The sequence below is a fragment of the Staurois parvus genome, unplaced genomic scaffold (genome assembly GCF_062004578.1).
Source record: "Staurois parvus isolate SC_StPar_1 unplaced genomic scaffold, SC_StPar_1.0 ptg000291l, whole genome shotgun sequence".
NCBI lineage: Eukaryota > Metazoa > Chordata > Amphibia > Anura > Ranidae > Staurois > Staurois parvus.
The window spans coordinates 3,936,020-3,952,253 of NW_028318087.1; the positions used below are offsets into that span (position 1 = coordinate 3,936,020).

The window sequence follows — 16,234 nt, forward strand, 5'->3', positions numbered from 1 at the left end:
TCCATTCGAATGGTAGTTTTTCGCTTTCTTCCACGTCTTTCAGGTTTTGGTTGCCATTTTAAAGCTTTTGCGATCATTTTAGCTGAGCATATATACAAAAAGTGCAGTGCTAAATAAATACTAAACATCAATATAAATTGTGATACACTCAATCCCCTTAAATGCGCAAAAAAGGGGTATACAAACAATTGTGCAACACGTGAATTCCCTCTACGGGAATATACGTGCAAGTGGTAAATAATGCAATAGTGATTCACACAAACAAATCAATAAAATATATCACATAAATCAAAACCAGTCCACACACGGTGCACATATATATATATATATATATATATATATATATATATATATATATATCTATCTATCTCCAATGATGGTGCTCCAATCAACTATCATGCATGTGACTTGTGTATGTGTCCAATACGTGATCAATCCTTCAATGGCCTAAGTGCCCCCTCACCTCCTTACATTGACCCCCACAGGGTCAGCTCACTCAAAGGATTACACCAATCCAGATAAGGGCAGATTCCTCATGGGCTCCCCTCAAAGTTGCAATCGCTCCTCATTCCAAGCCTCCATAAAACGTACAGCAAAAACTCTCCCCGGGTCATGGATAAACAAAAAAACGTTAATCCTCCTCTGTACAGCGCTCTTACCACCTCATGTTAGAGGTGTACTGCATGGGTATCAGAATGTGTTCCAATATGGCCCCCACGCCGGAAGTGTTGTCACCGCGCACCCGGAAATACCTCCTCACGTACCGACGTGTTGTGTCACGTTAGCATGCAACTTCCTCAGGGTATACGCCCATAGAGGCTGGAGAAATATATCAATGTAATTCCCCAATCTGGCCAAAATCTACTCAATCCCGTTATATAGGTGCATGGTAAAAATCAACAACCGGGGGGCGGGACTCCGGCGGCCATTTTATTGGAGTCCGCTCCCTCAGTTGCCAGATATACTATTGCGGTGACACATTACATACTAATAAAGCAAACAAAAACGGGTCTGTCAAAATGGCAAGGAGAGAACCCCAAAAAACTCCCAAATCCACCAATAGCATTACAAAACGGTATTGTTAGGGATGACCAGAAATGCGTGGACTGACACAGGGAAGTAGCAGGCTTCAGGAACACAGGCGTAGTCAGGCTGGAGAGGTGGAATGGTCAGGCAGGCCGTAAGGTACTGTCAGGCACTGCCCGGCAGGATCTCTAGTGACCCAAAGAACAGGATTCCCCAGGGCGCGGAGTCTAAGCCCCAGTCTGCCTTTTCACCAGAGCCCCTGATGGTGGGGATGGACTTGGCGCAGGACTGAGACCAGGTCGCAGCCCCTGATTGCACCCAACTGTGGTAGAGGGGTCCGCCGAGGGTATGTACCGGGGGAAAGCCTGATGTGAAGGGGCTGGCAGGTTTGGACAGTAGTGACTGGATCCGTGCGGGATGGATCGTCTGGGTAGCGTCTGGTGTAGTCAGGCAGGCCAGGTCAGCAACGTGCGGGCAGTGAGGTACCGGAGGAGCAGGCAGAGAATAGTCAGGGTCACAAGCTGGGTTCAGTAACTCACGGCAGCACGGTACAGAGGATCAGGCAGAAGGATGGTCAGGCAAGCCAGGGGTTCAACAGGAGACGGTCAGCAGAGGTCAGGATCAAAGCAGGGTCAGCAACTAGGCAGGAACACAGGATACCAGGTACAGGGGCTCATGGGAAACATACACCAAGGCACTGATCACAGGCCTGGTCATTCCTTAAATACACCTCCTGCAATCAGCCCCAGGTGTTGGCTGACTGCAGAAGTGAGCTTCTGGCTGCTGAGAGCACCCGCTGGTCAGCCCTGGTACTGCAGCCCACACGGCAGGTGAGTCCCACCACCAGTGCTGAGTCCATTCCTGACAGGTATCCTCTGAGGCCATATACCAAAATCCCATGGCTTAATAATCAATAATTTAATTTACTGTGTCTCCCTATCCTCTTATAAATAATGGATAAAGCTGCACTCATCCTCCTCATGAATGTGAGCCATAATAAAAATATATAATAAATAATAATAAATCACCATCAATAAATTTATTAACCTTAAACCCCCCTTACATAAACATAAAAAAAATATAACGTAAGGTGTTGAATAAAAAGGAATCTAAGTATTTGGTGCCGGAAACATGTAGGATTCCTGTTATATACACGATTCCCAAGATATACAAAGATCAAGTGAATCCCCTGGGGCGGCCAATAGTTAACGGGATTGAGTCTATTTTTGCCAGATTGGGGAATTACATTGATATATTTCTCCAGCCTCTATGGGCGTATACCCTGAGGAAGTCACGTGCTAATGTGACGCAACGCGTCGGTACGCGAGGAGGTATTTCCGGGTGCGCGGTGAGGTCACTTCCAGTGTGGGGGCCATTTTGGAACCCTGTGGGGTCGATGTAAGGAGGTGAGGGGGCACTCAGGCCATTGAAGGATTGATCACGTATTGGACACATACACAAGTCACTTGCACTTTTTGTATATATTAGTCACTTCACTTATTGGGTATAAGGTTAGTGTCAGCAGCTTTTAGGGTTAGGGCCCCATTTAAGCGCAGGAGGAATATCTTTCTAATTTTAGCTGAGCAGCCTATCATTTTCTGCACTTCTTTATATGTTTTCCCCTCTCCAATCAACTTTTTAATCAAGGCACGCTGTCCTGAACAATGTCTGGAATGACCCATTTTCCTCAGAATTTCAGAGAGAAATGCACTGTAACCAGCATGTACAACATTTGCTGCCTTCCTTCCTTAAATAAGGGCAATAATTGCCACCTGTTTTTCAAAGAATGAACAACCTCACTAATAGAACTCCACACTGCTATTATTTTGAACAAGCCCCTTTCAATTAGTGATTCAATTACACAGAATCAGCAGCATGCATGTCATGACTGTTGGGTCTGTTGGATTTCTATTACTCTACTACACCTGTTAGTAAGTTATTTGCCATGTAGAAATATAATTTCTACCGAAAACAGTGATTGATCAGGTTAGTGATGTCTGACTGCTATTTTGAACACAACTGTATATCTGTCACCCCTTTACATCACAGCTTCCTTACCTAGATCCCAGTCCCCATCACAGCCCTCTTCCTTGCACACCAGTCCCCTTTACAGCCCCCCTTACTTGCACCTCAGTCCCCTTCACAGCCCCCCTGCACCTAAGGCCCTTTCACAGCCCCCCTTTCGTGCACCCCAGTCCCCTTTACCTTTATTTGGAGGCTACACAGTCCTTCTAAAAGTACATTTGGCCTATTATAATTTGTAGGTCAAACTTCAAGGTGAGCAGGGAGTGGGGCTACAATCCGAGCATGGTTTTGGAATTTTTGGATGATGGCACAACATTACGACTCTCTATGTGTTGGATTGGACTGATAACTTCACATTTGAATTTTTGAGGATTGATATTGTTTGTTTTTAAGGTTTATGTTTCGCATTTGAGGAGTTGGCGCATCACAACTTTTGCCTAATTATTTAATTTAAGTGAAAGTACACTTGACCAGTGAGTGCAACAATATCCTCCTTCCTTCATTATACCTAGAGCATAGCAGCGAACAAGGCTACATTATTTGCATATTCTACGTTAGACCCCATGTGTCCTAAATGTAAGAGGAATGTTGGTACTTTTCTACATATAGTCTGGTCTTGCTCTACTATACAAGCAATTTGGAATGAGGTGGTTTCTGATCTGAGTGCTTTGAGTGCATTAGTGGTACCTTTGCACCCGTTAATTCTACTCCTAGGCATCTGTGATTCATTTAATGCGACCCATTATAAACAATTGTTTTTGTTTTATGCACTGTTCTATGCTAGGAAATCTATTCTTTTTAAATGGAAGTTGGACACTCCCCCCACGCTGCAACAGTGGCGTGCTTTGTTTAACCAAGTATTGCCCTTACATGAACTCACAAACTTGGGATGTAACTGCCCCACGAAATTTAAAATAAGGGGAGCTTGGATCAAGGCCAGGAACCTAACGCAATGACCCACTATTATTTTGTGAATTGCTCTATTCTGACCACTACGAGGTTGCCTCTTCTGTCCCTCCCCCCTTTTTTTTTCTCCCTCCCTTTTTTCCTCTCTTCTATTTTCCCCTTCTTCTCCACTTCCTTCTCTCCCCTCTCTTTATTTTTTACTTGATCACCTGGAGATAACCTGAGTATTTGAATGTCTTACTATGCTACTATGAGTTTACTTGCTTGTATATTGATATGTTGATATGTTGATTGGAGATTTTTGTACTGATCTGTCCACTTACCCATCTGTACCTGTTCTATTTTGGTATTGTAAACCTGTATGACATTTCTTTTTGTTCTTTCTGCCTACTTGCTTTGGCTGTAATTTTGTTGCCATCCAATAAACTTTGTTAGAAAAAAATAAACTGGCTACTTTTGCAGATGTTGTCTTTCTATAGGCACAGAATTCTAAAATATCCTTTACTATCTGATCCTTTTAAGGCAATTACAAAAATACAACCTCCTTTCCCATTTCAAAATATATGCCACTATATCAGAGATCCTGGGCGTTGGACTCCCTCCTACCAAAACAGCACACTTATGTACACAGTTCTCATTTACATGGAAAAAATGTACACCTCGCTATCTGGTGATATACCAAACAACTCAGCAGTCTGATTTTAAGAAACAATTTCTAAAAACATATATAACAAATATCAGATTACTTATGCAAATGGGACAGTCCAAAATTCTCATGGTAAGGCTGTACTGGCTTTCTCAAAATGAATATTCTGTTACAAGTCTTAATTCTTGTTCCAAATATTACCAATACCTCTAGCCGTGGGCTTCTGCAGATTATTAACCTCTATGTTCTTAGCCTACACCTAGTTTAACAAGAAACCTAGAATACAATTCTGATTACTAACCCAAACAAAACCTAGCAGAGCTATTGTACTCTAAACCTGAGGTATTCAACAGGACCCTTGACTGGCGAAGGTTCTTTCAGGCGGGGAACTCGGCAACTTGCTCTGGTTATACAACTCGCACATTTTTTCAACAATCCTAAAAGCAATATTAAACTCATCACTAGAATATAAAGGGACCCAGTGGGGTTTATTTACTAAAGCTGGAGAGTGCAAAATCAGGCTCACTTCCTCATAGAAACCAGACAGCTTCTAATCTCAACTTGTTCAATTAAGCTTTGGCAATAAAACCTGGAAGGTGATTGGTTTCTATGTAGAAATGAGCCTGATTTTGCACTCTCTAGCTTTAGTACATAAAATCCAAATGAGTCTAAGCAGATGGGAACTCTGCCTGAGCTTCAGGATAGTTGGCTCCTATATGGTTCTCACTAGTACAGCCCTATTGGGAATAGATTATTACTATCACAAATCCATGGGTGCCTCTATTCCATAATACAAAGGTGGAACTTTGTTTTTTCAAGTTGTTATGGGTAAAGTTCCAGTGTTCTTTAGCAAGGGAATACATTTCACTTTAATAACTATGCTACCAAACTTTGTGGGTAAACTGCCTCCAGCATTGATCCTGTTTCTTCTGGCTGTAGACTGCCATTTTGATGAAGCCCAGAGTTCCTGAGCAGCAGTAAATTTTTAGGCTGTTAGCAGATCAGCCTTTACATGTTCAACACAGTACCGAAAAACAGAAAACAACTGAGCATGTAGTACAAAGCAGGGTAAGAAGGGTATTACTGTATTTTAAACAGTATAGGCACTTATTTTTAATGTTTTACGTAACTATATCTGTAAAAGAGGCCAGCCTGATCTAGGGGAACTTAATTTTCTGACTAAAGTACCACTTGAAATCTGTAAAAAAAAAAAAAAAAAAAATCAATGATCCCCTAGCTATTAAACACACACGTTTTGGAATAACTTGTTTACTTGGTAAAATCTGCTTAAAAGAAACATACACTTTTCCCAACCCCTAAGATGAGGCGTAGGCAGGAGAGGTGGTTAAAAAAAAAAAAAAAAAAAAAAAAAAAGGTAGGACCTGCAACCTATGCTGCTGAGGTAGGCCACATGCTCATGGTTATCATAGTATCAGTGCAATTGGAGACAATAGGATTTAAAAAAAAAAAAAAAAGGAACGCAAAAACTGAAGCAGGTTATTAGAAAGGATTGTGGGATGCAATCTGAAAACAATGGAGGAGGTGACACTGGGGATGTGGGAAATGGAGCAAGGCTTTGTTGCAGGAGAATGTTTAACCTCCCTGGTGGGTAAAGTTTCAGTACCACAAGCGGTAACCCCGAGCTACACTCAGGCTTACCATGTGGCGGAATCCCTCGATCTTTTACCTTGTCCTGCGCTCCCGCGATGTCCCTTCTGCAGTGTCCCCGGCAATGTAATCCGGCGGATGCCGGCATCTGTCTTTAGGGTTCCGTCCCCTGTGAGCGTCGGGACGTACGGGGGACGGAACTGGCGGGAAATTTTAAAATGACAAAAAGTGACATTCACTAAAATCACATAGTAAAACATTACTGTATCAAAGCATTTCACATACATTTTGTCCCTAGTGCTTTGTCCTGTGCCCTGCCTGCATTTTTACTGTTCTTTCTGCCTGGAAACTGAGAAATGTCCATGGCGTCCAAAAAGCGTCCCTTTAGGTCAAAAGCGTTTTTAGACCAGCTAGAATACAGCGATAGTAAATCAGAACGACTTGCAGAATTGAGTGATGATTCGTGGAGAATTTCGTCATCAGACACTGAAAACGATTTTGCGACTTTGCTCAGTGATGTGCGAACTTGGCGCTATATTTCAAATTTCACTGTTTTTGGTTTGATTATATTATTGAATTAAATTTATTATATTATTTTTTATGATTATTAAATTATAATTTATGATTTCGTGTTTCAGGTTTTATCCTACCCAGGATGTATATTAGACTCTTGTTCAGACAGATTTCAGTGAGTTATTTCTAAAAATTACAGGCCTACAATAAAAAAAAAAACAAAAAAACATTTCCATGCAAAAGAAAAGGAACCGCTTTGAGCACAGAAATATAGACATAATCAGACCACTAGGGAGGTTAAGCAGGAAATGGGGCTGTGAAGCCGAGATCACTATTGGCACATTTGGCATGCTGCAATGAATAAATGTGAGGGATTATCCCATATACACTGGAGGCTGTGTGCTGAGAGTGTAACACACAAAAACTAAAGTCTAGGCACTGAGGGGTTATTACATTTGTGTGGGGGATTAGCCACTGAGAGGGTAATGTGCACACCCTGGAGACTGGTCACTAAGGAGTTAATGGTTATGCACTGGATTTGCTTGAAAAAGGCCTAGAAAGTCTGAAACAGACAACAATTACTGATTTTAATTTCCTCTAGTAAATTAACATTTACAATGTTTTCCTGAAGTGTCAACCAGCTTGTAATTCATTTGATATACAGCAGAAGACTGCAGTCTGAATGCTGGGAGTCCAGTGTGGAACATGCGGAATGGGTTAGCCATTGCTATACTTTATGCACTGTGAAGTGGCTGTTCAGGTATTAACACACAAAGGCCGAGAAAATAGAAGGGCGCATGAAATAAGCAGTCCATAGTCTTTATATAGAGTTCAGTGGATGTGGAATCTGAGAGCGGGGGGAGGACAAGCAGTCTTCTGAATACAAGGGCAAGCTGCAGTAGAGTGAAGCAGACTCTAACGTAGAAAAAACAGAAGAAGGAACACAGCGTCTCTGAGTGTAGACTGTATAACAGCTTTAATAGTTAAAAGGTAAGTTAACAACTCACATCTTTAAAATGACAAACAGGCTCATTAGGATCGGATGTACAGAACGCCTCATCACCAGGTAGTAAACCAGTGTGGATTATACAGGCTGGATAGTGGGGAGTGCTGGAGAGAAGGAGGAGTGCCAGATGGTATTGCTGTATTGGTCCACTGTGGAATCCGGAGCGGCTGTGTCTGACATCATAAGAGTGCGGCGCATTTATAAGCATGCGCAGAGTCCGATGTAGACCGACATGCTCCTTCATCAAGCATAGCAATACTATCTGGCGCTCCTCCTCTTCAGCGCACCCCACTGTGAACTCTACTGCAGCTTGCTCTTGTATTCAGAAAACTGCTTGTCCTTAACATTTTAGCACCCAGTGCCAAACATATACAGTTAGGTCCATATATATTTGGACACAGGCACAATTTTTAGTTTTTTTTTTTCAGATATTTACCAAAACATATTCAAGCTATAGTTATATAATGGATATGGGCTGAAAGTGCACACTCTCAGGTTTAATTTGAGGTTATGTACATCCAAATTGGAGGAAGGGTTTAGGAATTACAACACATAAAAGAGTAGCCACCCCCCCTTTTTCAAGGGACCAAAAGTAATTGGACAATTGAATATAATCATAAAAACAATTGTTCATTTTTAATATTTTGTTAGGAATCCTTTACTGGCAACGACTGCCTGAAGTCTGCATCCCATGGACATTACCAAAGACTGGGTTTCCTCTTTTCTGATGCTTTGCCAGGCACTAATGGTAGCTGTCTTCAGTTCTTTGTGGGTCTTTCAGCCTTTAGTTTTGCCTTCAGCAAGTGAAATGCATGCTCAATTGGCTTGCGATCAGGTGATTGAGTCGGCCATTGCAGAATATTCCACTTCTTTTCTTTCAAAAGCTCCTGGGTTGCTTTTGTAGTGTGTTGTTGACAGTATATCTGTAAACACTGCAGCATTCATCTGGCTGCTTCTGTCTTCTGTCACATCAATAAAACACCAATGACCCAGTGCCACTGGAAGTCATGCATGCCCATGCCATCACACTGCCTCCACCATGTTTTACAGATGACTTTGTGTGTTATGGATCATGAGCTGCTCCAAACCTTCTCCACACTTTTTTTTCCCGTCATTCTGGTATGGTTTAATCTTAGTTTCATCCATTCAAAAAATGTTTTTGCAGAACTGGTCTGGCTTTTTTAGATGTTTTTTGGCAAAGTCTAATCTGACTTTTCTATTCTTCAGGCTGATGAATGGTTTGCACCTTGTGGTGAACCCTCTGTATTTGCTCTCATGAAGTCTTCTCTTGATTGTAGACTGACAATGATACACCCACCTCCTGGAGAGTGTCTTTCACTTATCTGGATGTTGTGAATGGGTTTTTCCTTGCCATAGAGAGGATCCTGCGATCATCCACCACTTTTTATGTTGCTGAGCTCACTAGTGCATTCTTCTTTCCTCAGAATGTCCCAACTATTGATTTGGCCACTCCTAATGTTGCTGCTATCTCTCTGATGGATTTGTTTAGTTTTTGAAGCCTTACAATGGCCTGTTTCACTTGCATGGACAGCTCCATGATGTAGGTTCACAGCAATAAATTCCAAATGCAAATACTACACTTAGATTCAACTCCAGATTGTTTACCTGCTTAATTGATGAAGAAATAATGAAGGAGTAGCCCACACCTGGCCCTGAAACAGCTTTTGATTCAATTGTCCAATTACTTTTGGTCCCTTGAATAAAATGGGGGATGTCTACTCTTAAGAGCTGTAGTTCCTAAACCCGTCCTCCAATTTGAATGTACATACCCTCAAATTAAACCTGAGTGTGTACACTTTCTGCCCATATCCATTATTTAACTATAGCTTGAATATGTTTTGGTAAATACCTGAAAAAATTTAAAATTCTGCCTGTGTCCAAATATATATGGACCTAGTTGTATAGGTTTGGCACTGGGTGCTAAGATGTTAAGTAACATGAGCTGGATCTTTGACACGAAGGAGTTGACACACAAACACTGGAGACTGGTAAGTGGTCCTATGTCCAAAACTTTCCTTTCTCCCAAAGGTGTTATAAGCTTTCCACCTCAATGCAGACATTGTCCTTCCTTTCTTGTGCCCTGCTCCTAAGCGTCCCAAGGAAATTTCCCTTATTGTTTGACATCTCTAACTACATACAGAGTTTATCTGAAAACCACAAACTATATGAACAACTGACTTCTTTTTTTTTCTTGCTACCCAGGGTCTTGAAAAGAACACCTTGCTTTCAAGTCCTTTTGGATATTATACCTAAGTGTAACAGCTTATACTCTAAAGCAGACATCATTAAATGGCGGACCAAATGGCAACCCTATATGGACCACGTTTTTGACACTTAACAGCCTGAATGTCCCCTGGAGCTGATATCCTCCTACCTTGGACTGGGGTTCAAAAAAGGGCAGCTGTGAATGGGACTGGGATACAAGGAAGGGGGGCTGTGAAGGGAACTAGGGTGCAAGGAAGGGGGGCTGTGACGGGGACTGGGATTTAGATAACGGGGCTGTGATGTAAAGGGGTGACAGGGGACACTGATGTGAAGGGGAGGGGGACTGGGATGTGAGGTTGGGGCTGAGGATACTGATTTGGGGGGGGGGGGTGATGTGAAGGGGAGACAAAGGACAATTAAGTAAAGGTGGCGCTGTGATGTAATATGGGGGGATTTGAATGCAAAGGGGGGCTGTGATGTAAAGCAGGGGCTGTATCATAAAGGGAGGTGCTGTGATGTAAAGATGGGGTTCAGCAATTTTAAAGGTAGTACTGTAGTATAAAGGGGGGCTGTGATGTAATGGGGTGGGGCAGTGATATGACAAACCCGAGTCATAACACAAACATGAGACTCAGACCTCTGCTGGATGAAAGTTTTAATGACCGGACCTCCATGAATTTTAATTCAATATCCCTGCTTTAAACGATATGGTACCTCCAGTACCTTTATCACTGTTATCGTTATGGGTTCTCTGGGCATTCCGTCATCAAGCACCAGTTGCTCAGCTTTGTGAAGCGGTTACCTGGTCTCATACATTCTCCAAGATCTACAAGGGGGATGTCCAGGCCCCTAAAGACACAGCTTTCAGCAAGGTTCTTTCAGCAGGACTCCGAGCAGGGTCTTTGACCTTGATCTGTTTTGTTGGGACTGTTGGTACAGTTATGTTCGCTTTGTTGTTGTGCACCCCTCTGATTCATTGCTTGAGGATGCCCCAGGGTCTATAAATATCCAGCCTGTGTCCTGTACTGCACGAGAAGATCTGGATTTTACAGGCAAGTCAAAATTCTTTTTTTTTTCCCCGGAGTTGAGCTTTCAAATTTAATTATGATGTTATTTCTGTGGCATTCCTGTAGCTTTGGGTTACATGCTGTTTGATCATTTGGAGCCTGGCTCCCCCAAAGTTTATACTAGTACAAATGACTTGATAGCACCTCTGTTGCTAAAAATAGTGCAAGTGCAAGAATTCTTCAGTACTGCAGCATCCGCCAGCAAAGGTGGAAGGGGTGGCAAGTATTTAACTGGCTGCAGGAGAAAGATTTATTGCGCTAATTTTAGCAAAAAAAGTGTTTTTCTCTTTCTATTAAATCATCTGTGATCCCTTTTCATTTCTATATCGAACCCCTTTAATGCTCTATAAGACCCCTTTTGCTCCATAAGATGCACTTTTTTTTTCCCCCAAAAAAATGGGGGAAAATGTCTGTGCGTCTTATGGAGGGGTCGGCCCGGTATTCCCGCTGCCGCTGTGTTAGAATACCAGGCCAGCCACTTGGCTCTTCTGTGCAGCAGAACCTGCTCCTCGGTCCTACCTGTTCCTCAGTCCAGCGGTGTCCTCACAGTCTTCTCTCCCTGGTGCTGGCATCTTTAGTATGGGCACCCAGCTGTGACAGCTTGCGGCTTCATAGCCGGGTGCCCACAGCTCATGCGTGAGAAGCGCTGCGCTTTGTGAATGGTCAGGCAGTCTTCTGGGACCTGCCACATGTTCCAGAACACGGGGAGGGAGGATAACGCCATGGGAGTGGGTACCTGTCAAATATGGGTACCCGCTCCCCCACCCCCCCGCCTTCCACTCCCCAAAGGTCTGCAGTCTCTGGTCATCTCCTGTAGTATGTCCGCAGTCTCTGGCCGTCTCCTCTACTGTGTCCGCAGTCTCTGGCCGTCTCCTCTACTGTGTCCGCAGTCTCTGGCCGTCTCCTCTACTGTGTCCGCAGTCTCTGGCCGTCTCCTCTACTGTGTCCGCAGTCTCTGGCCGTCTCCTCTACTGTGTCCGCAGTCTCTGGCCGTCTCCTCTACTGTGTCCGCAGTCTCTGGCCGTCTCCTCTACTGTGTCCGCAGTCTCTGGCCGTCTCCTCTACTGTGTCCGCAGTCTCTGGTCGTCTCCTGTACTGTGTCCGCAGTCTCTGGTCATCTCCTGTACTGTGTCCGCAGTCTCTGGTCATCTCCTGTACTGTGTCCGCAGTCCATTGGTTCACAATATTTTTTTTTTCTTGTTTTCCTCCTCTAAAACCTAGGTGTGACTTATGGTCAGGTGCGTCTTATGGAGCGAAAAATACGGTAGCTTCCTTGATGTACCTGTAGTAACTGTAAATGTCACTGGATTGGACATTTCAGATTTTTTTTTTAAAAAAAGGACAAAGAACTAAAAGCAAATATGCTATCCAGATATATACTGATCACAGTATAAAATGTGTAGGCAGGACTCTTTGAATATAAAATGAAAACTTAACACAGTATACAGTTTGATCTGAGTACATATTTATTTGATAAATATAAGGTGGACACAACTAACTACATACAATTTTTGCAAGACTAAAAAGCACAATTACGTTATTTTTGAACATTTTATGCCTTCACTGCCAAAGACATAAATCTAATTGTCTCTGGCAGTGAAGGGGATACAAATATGAATGATTAAATTGTACATACAATGTACAGACAAAATACAGTGGCCCTTTTGTATGTTTTATTACAGATTGTACCATATTTTTGTAATTTCCCTATCCGATCATCATAATATCAAAAATTGTACAAAGAGAATTTGGTTACAATCTTTTCTGATTTTTTTTCCCCATGATCCACTATTATCTTCATTGTGTGTATGTTTCTGTGTTTTATATGTAGCACCTTTAAAATACACAGGACTATGCATGTCAGCTAAAATATTACATGTACATAATTAAAACTAAAGAAAGATGTCATTTGTCCTCACAAAGGGTCAGAGTATTATACAGGAGTGGAAACAATGTTGTGGAATCACACAAAATGCACCCAGACCCATCACATTGCCCCCACCCGTCCCCAAATATAGGATCATTTCCACGCGGATGGAAACACAGGGTTTTTTTTTTTTTTTGTGTGTGTGTTTTTTTTTTTACATTTTTTCTAAACACCTTTTTTTTGCAAAATAAAAAAACAAACAAATGCACATTCCCAGGAAAATGAATGTGTCTGTGTTTTATGTCTCTACTGCTCATATACATTATTTACATAAGGTCTGTGAAGTCCATTCACCCTTCCCAATCTGAAAGGGCTAAGCAAAAGCTGGCAATGCTATAAATCCCTTTTCCCCCCTCTTTACAGCGAATGGGTTAACTTGATTCCAGCTAATAACTGCTCTGACAGCCATTTCTCATATTTGTCAAAAGCATTTTTGCTTGTACTGCTGCCCACACTCATATATGCCAAAGTCAGATGTGGTGAGAGGCTCAACCTTCGTTTTTTGGGATATGCATAAAAAAACAAAACAAATTGGATCATAAACTGAGATTATTGAAATTATTTTTGCTGGAATATTTTGGCATACTAATGACAGAACATTTACGTAGAGTTGCTAAGAATCGCACACACAGGAATCTGGATGGCTTTAGCCTGCAGGGCCTATGGTCTCAGAAAGTGTTAAAGAAAAATGTGTTCTAGCACTCCACTAGAATGTCTAGTGCAAATGGAGTTCAGCTGAGTTCTGTGCACCATAGGCAATGTAATTATGAAACCAAATTTTCAGGAACACACCCTTGGGGAAAACATCTCAATACAGAAAAGGTATTTCAGACGCAGGATATGTAGCCTTGTTTTGTTTCTGGGGAGGAATATAAGAAACTCCTAATACAACTGGTGTTTTCACCCTTAAATGCTGGTTGTCACTTAAATGCCACAGGTGTGGAGAATTGTGATTAAAGGCAACTGCATAAGCCCTACACAATTACAGATTAGGCCAGTTCTGCAGCAGTCATGAAGACATTGCATTTTAGGTTAATGGCGTGCCCCTGTCAGACAGCAACACCTTTGCTTTTTTCAGTTTATGAACTATTACTTCTATGGTAGCTTAAGATGGTGTCCAGAGCATAAATTATTGCATGCACAGCTGCACAAAACATGGTGATAGGGTTAAAGAGAGGGGGGGGGGGTGTCACAAACTTGACAAAAAAAAAAAAACTGCATGAGAACAAACCAGGTTACGGGCAAGACATATTTCTAAAATATCTGAACATATTTACAATATTTCCTTTAAAATATGATTTGCATATGAACAGCGTTGTGTGCTGCCATCTTACCTTGATAAAGATACAGAAAGTTTAGGAAATGAAAACATTAACACAAATAAAACAGATGTATTTATAAAAAATACTACATTTCTACACAATGAAGACAAAAAAAAAGGAATTTCAAACTGTTGGATGGGAAAACAAATGGGTACGTTATTAACTCGACCCCACCCCCCCCCCTTTTTTTTTCCTTTGTTTTCGTTAAATAAAAAATGTACAAAATACAACTTTGGTGATAGAAAAAGAAAGCAAAAGCCAACAAAATAGAATTGTTTGGTGTGTCAGTCATATCTGTACAAAAAAAAACAAACAGGACAAAAAAAAAAATGTAAAGAACATGATGTCGTAGCTGGGAGACGCACACATACAGAATTGAGCACGAGAGGAGGAGCTGCTTCCAAACAGCCGATGGGAAATGTCTGCCTCTGAACCTCTCGATGCTAAAGTGGTCAGTGGGACACTTGTTAACCCTTTTACTTACACAACAGGCCAGCAAAGGAGAAAAGCAGTGAAAACTTTAACAAAGACAAAGTAAATAACATTGATTGGCACACATGCACTTCTGTACAAATATAACAACAGTTTTACAGAAGCAAGCAGCATTAACACACCAGAAGCACAGAAACTGGGTCAGATTCATGCATTTAGATCCCCACCCCACACCTCTAGAAGGTACCTTGACCACAAGGTGGCTGGGAAAGAAGATTGCACAAATAACACACGTTTTTGTTTATGTGGGTTTATATTAAAAGGGAAATGATCTCCAGGCAGGTAAAAAAAAAAAGGCCAGTTATTGTGTAACAGTCTTGTTGGGTTAAGCAAAATAATTAACAAAAAAACAAAACAAAAACATAACCCTTAAGCTGCTCTGTCTTAACCAACATCAATGCCCTTTTTTGCAGCCTAAAACAAAAGATTTAAAAAAATGAGAACAACCAGGCCATTTTGTCCCTTAGCTTCCATGGTCTTTGTGCAAGTCTGTTCACTAAGGAGAACACTAATGTCTGATTAAAGGCCCGGGGAGACGTCTTTAAAAATGCCACAATAAAAACAGGAGGAAGTGTACCCCAGCAACAAACAAAAGACGCAGGAGATCCCCAGCAGAGCTGTCCTCAGCACTTGTTTGTGGTGTGAGCAAGATGTCTGCCCAGCCTGCTCACTGCTCGGGAACTTTGTGCTTTGTGTGCATGTGTTTGTTCCATCTTTCTTCCAAAGTCATGGTACAGTTCTCCTCCTCCAGCTGGTGTGAGACTGGTGGTGGTGTGGGAAAAGGGGACAGCACTGGGCATCACGAGGTGCCATACATGTCTTTTAGGACCTCCACCACCGATACTACTTCTTGTTGACTTGCTTAGTGAAAGCCTTGCTTTCTATGTTTTCCATGTATAAACTTCAGTGAGGGAAATCCAGGAAGCACCATGTGTGATGTCTACAGGCAGCCTGAAGCCACTTGTTGCCTTTTTGGAGCGTCACTCAAAGTGCCATCAGTCTGAGGCAAACACAGCCACAAGCTTGCTGGAAGGTTAGACAAGATGGACTAGGAGGTGGAGTTTCCAGAATTGTGCCTGCCGTAGTGTGTCCTGATTGGTTGGATTATGGACTGGGGAATGAGGAGACAGCTACAGTTTAGTTGTTCTCAAACAGTGAGAGAAGGTCATCATTGCTGTTGTTGGGGAGGTCAGGAGGATCCAGGTAGGAAAGAAGCTCATCGGGGTTAGTTAACTCTGGAAGCAGCTGTAGATAGGACAGGAGAAAACATTTATCAGGCTATTTGTAACCATTGCAAATACTGTATACTGTTTAATAGCACTACTAAATACCAGAAACATATGCTTGATGTCATTTTAATACACATTCTTAGGTTTTTATGTGCTCCTACAAGTCTAAACATTGGGTAATGTGTAATTAGCACTCTGCTATAGGGGAGTTGTATAAGCAGCCATTTTAATTCCTATTTGC

The 16,234-nt window shown here is 42.0% G+C and overlaps 1 protein-coding gene across 18 annotated transcripts in view; it reads right to left on the reverse strand.

Moving 5' to 3' along the window:
* Positions 1-12,466: 12,466 nt before the first annotated feature.
* ZMIZ1 (zinc finger MIZ-type containing 1) overlaps positions 12,467-16,234 on the reverse strand; it is a 470,001-nt gene continuing 466,233 nt past the window's right edge. For all 18 annotated transcript variants that reach the window (XM_089682518.1, XM_089682525.1, XM_089682519.1 and 15 more), the window contains one exon: positions 12,467-16,009. In XM_089682518.1, coding sequence (XP_089538644.1) covers positions 15,902-16,009 — 108 coding nt within the window. In that variant the 3' untranslated portion in view covers positions 12,467-15,901. The remainder of the gene's footprint in view (positions 16,010-16,234) is intronic.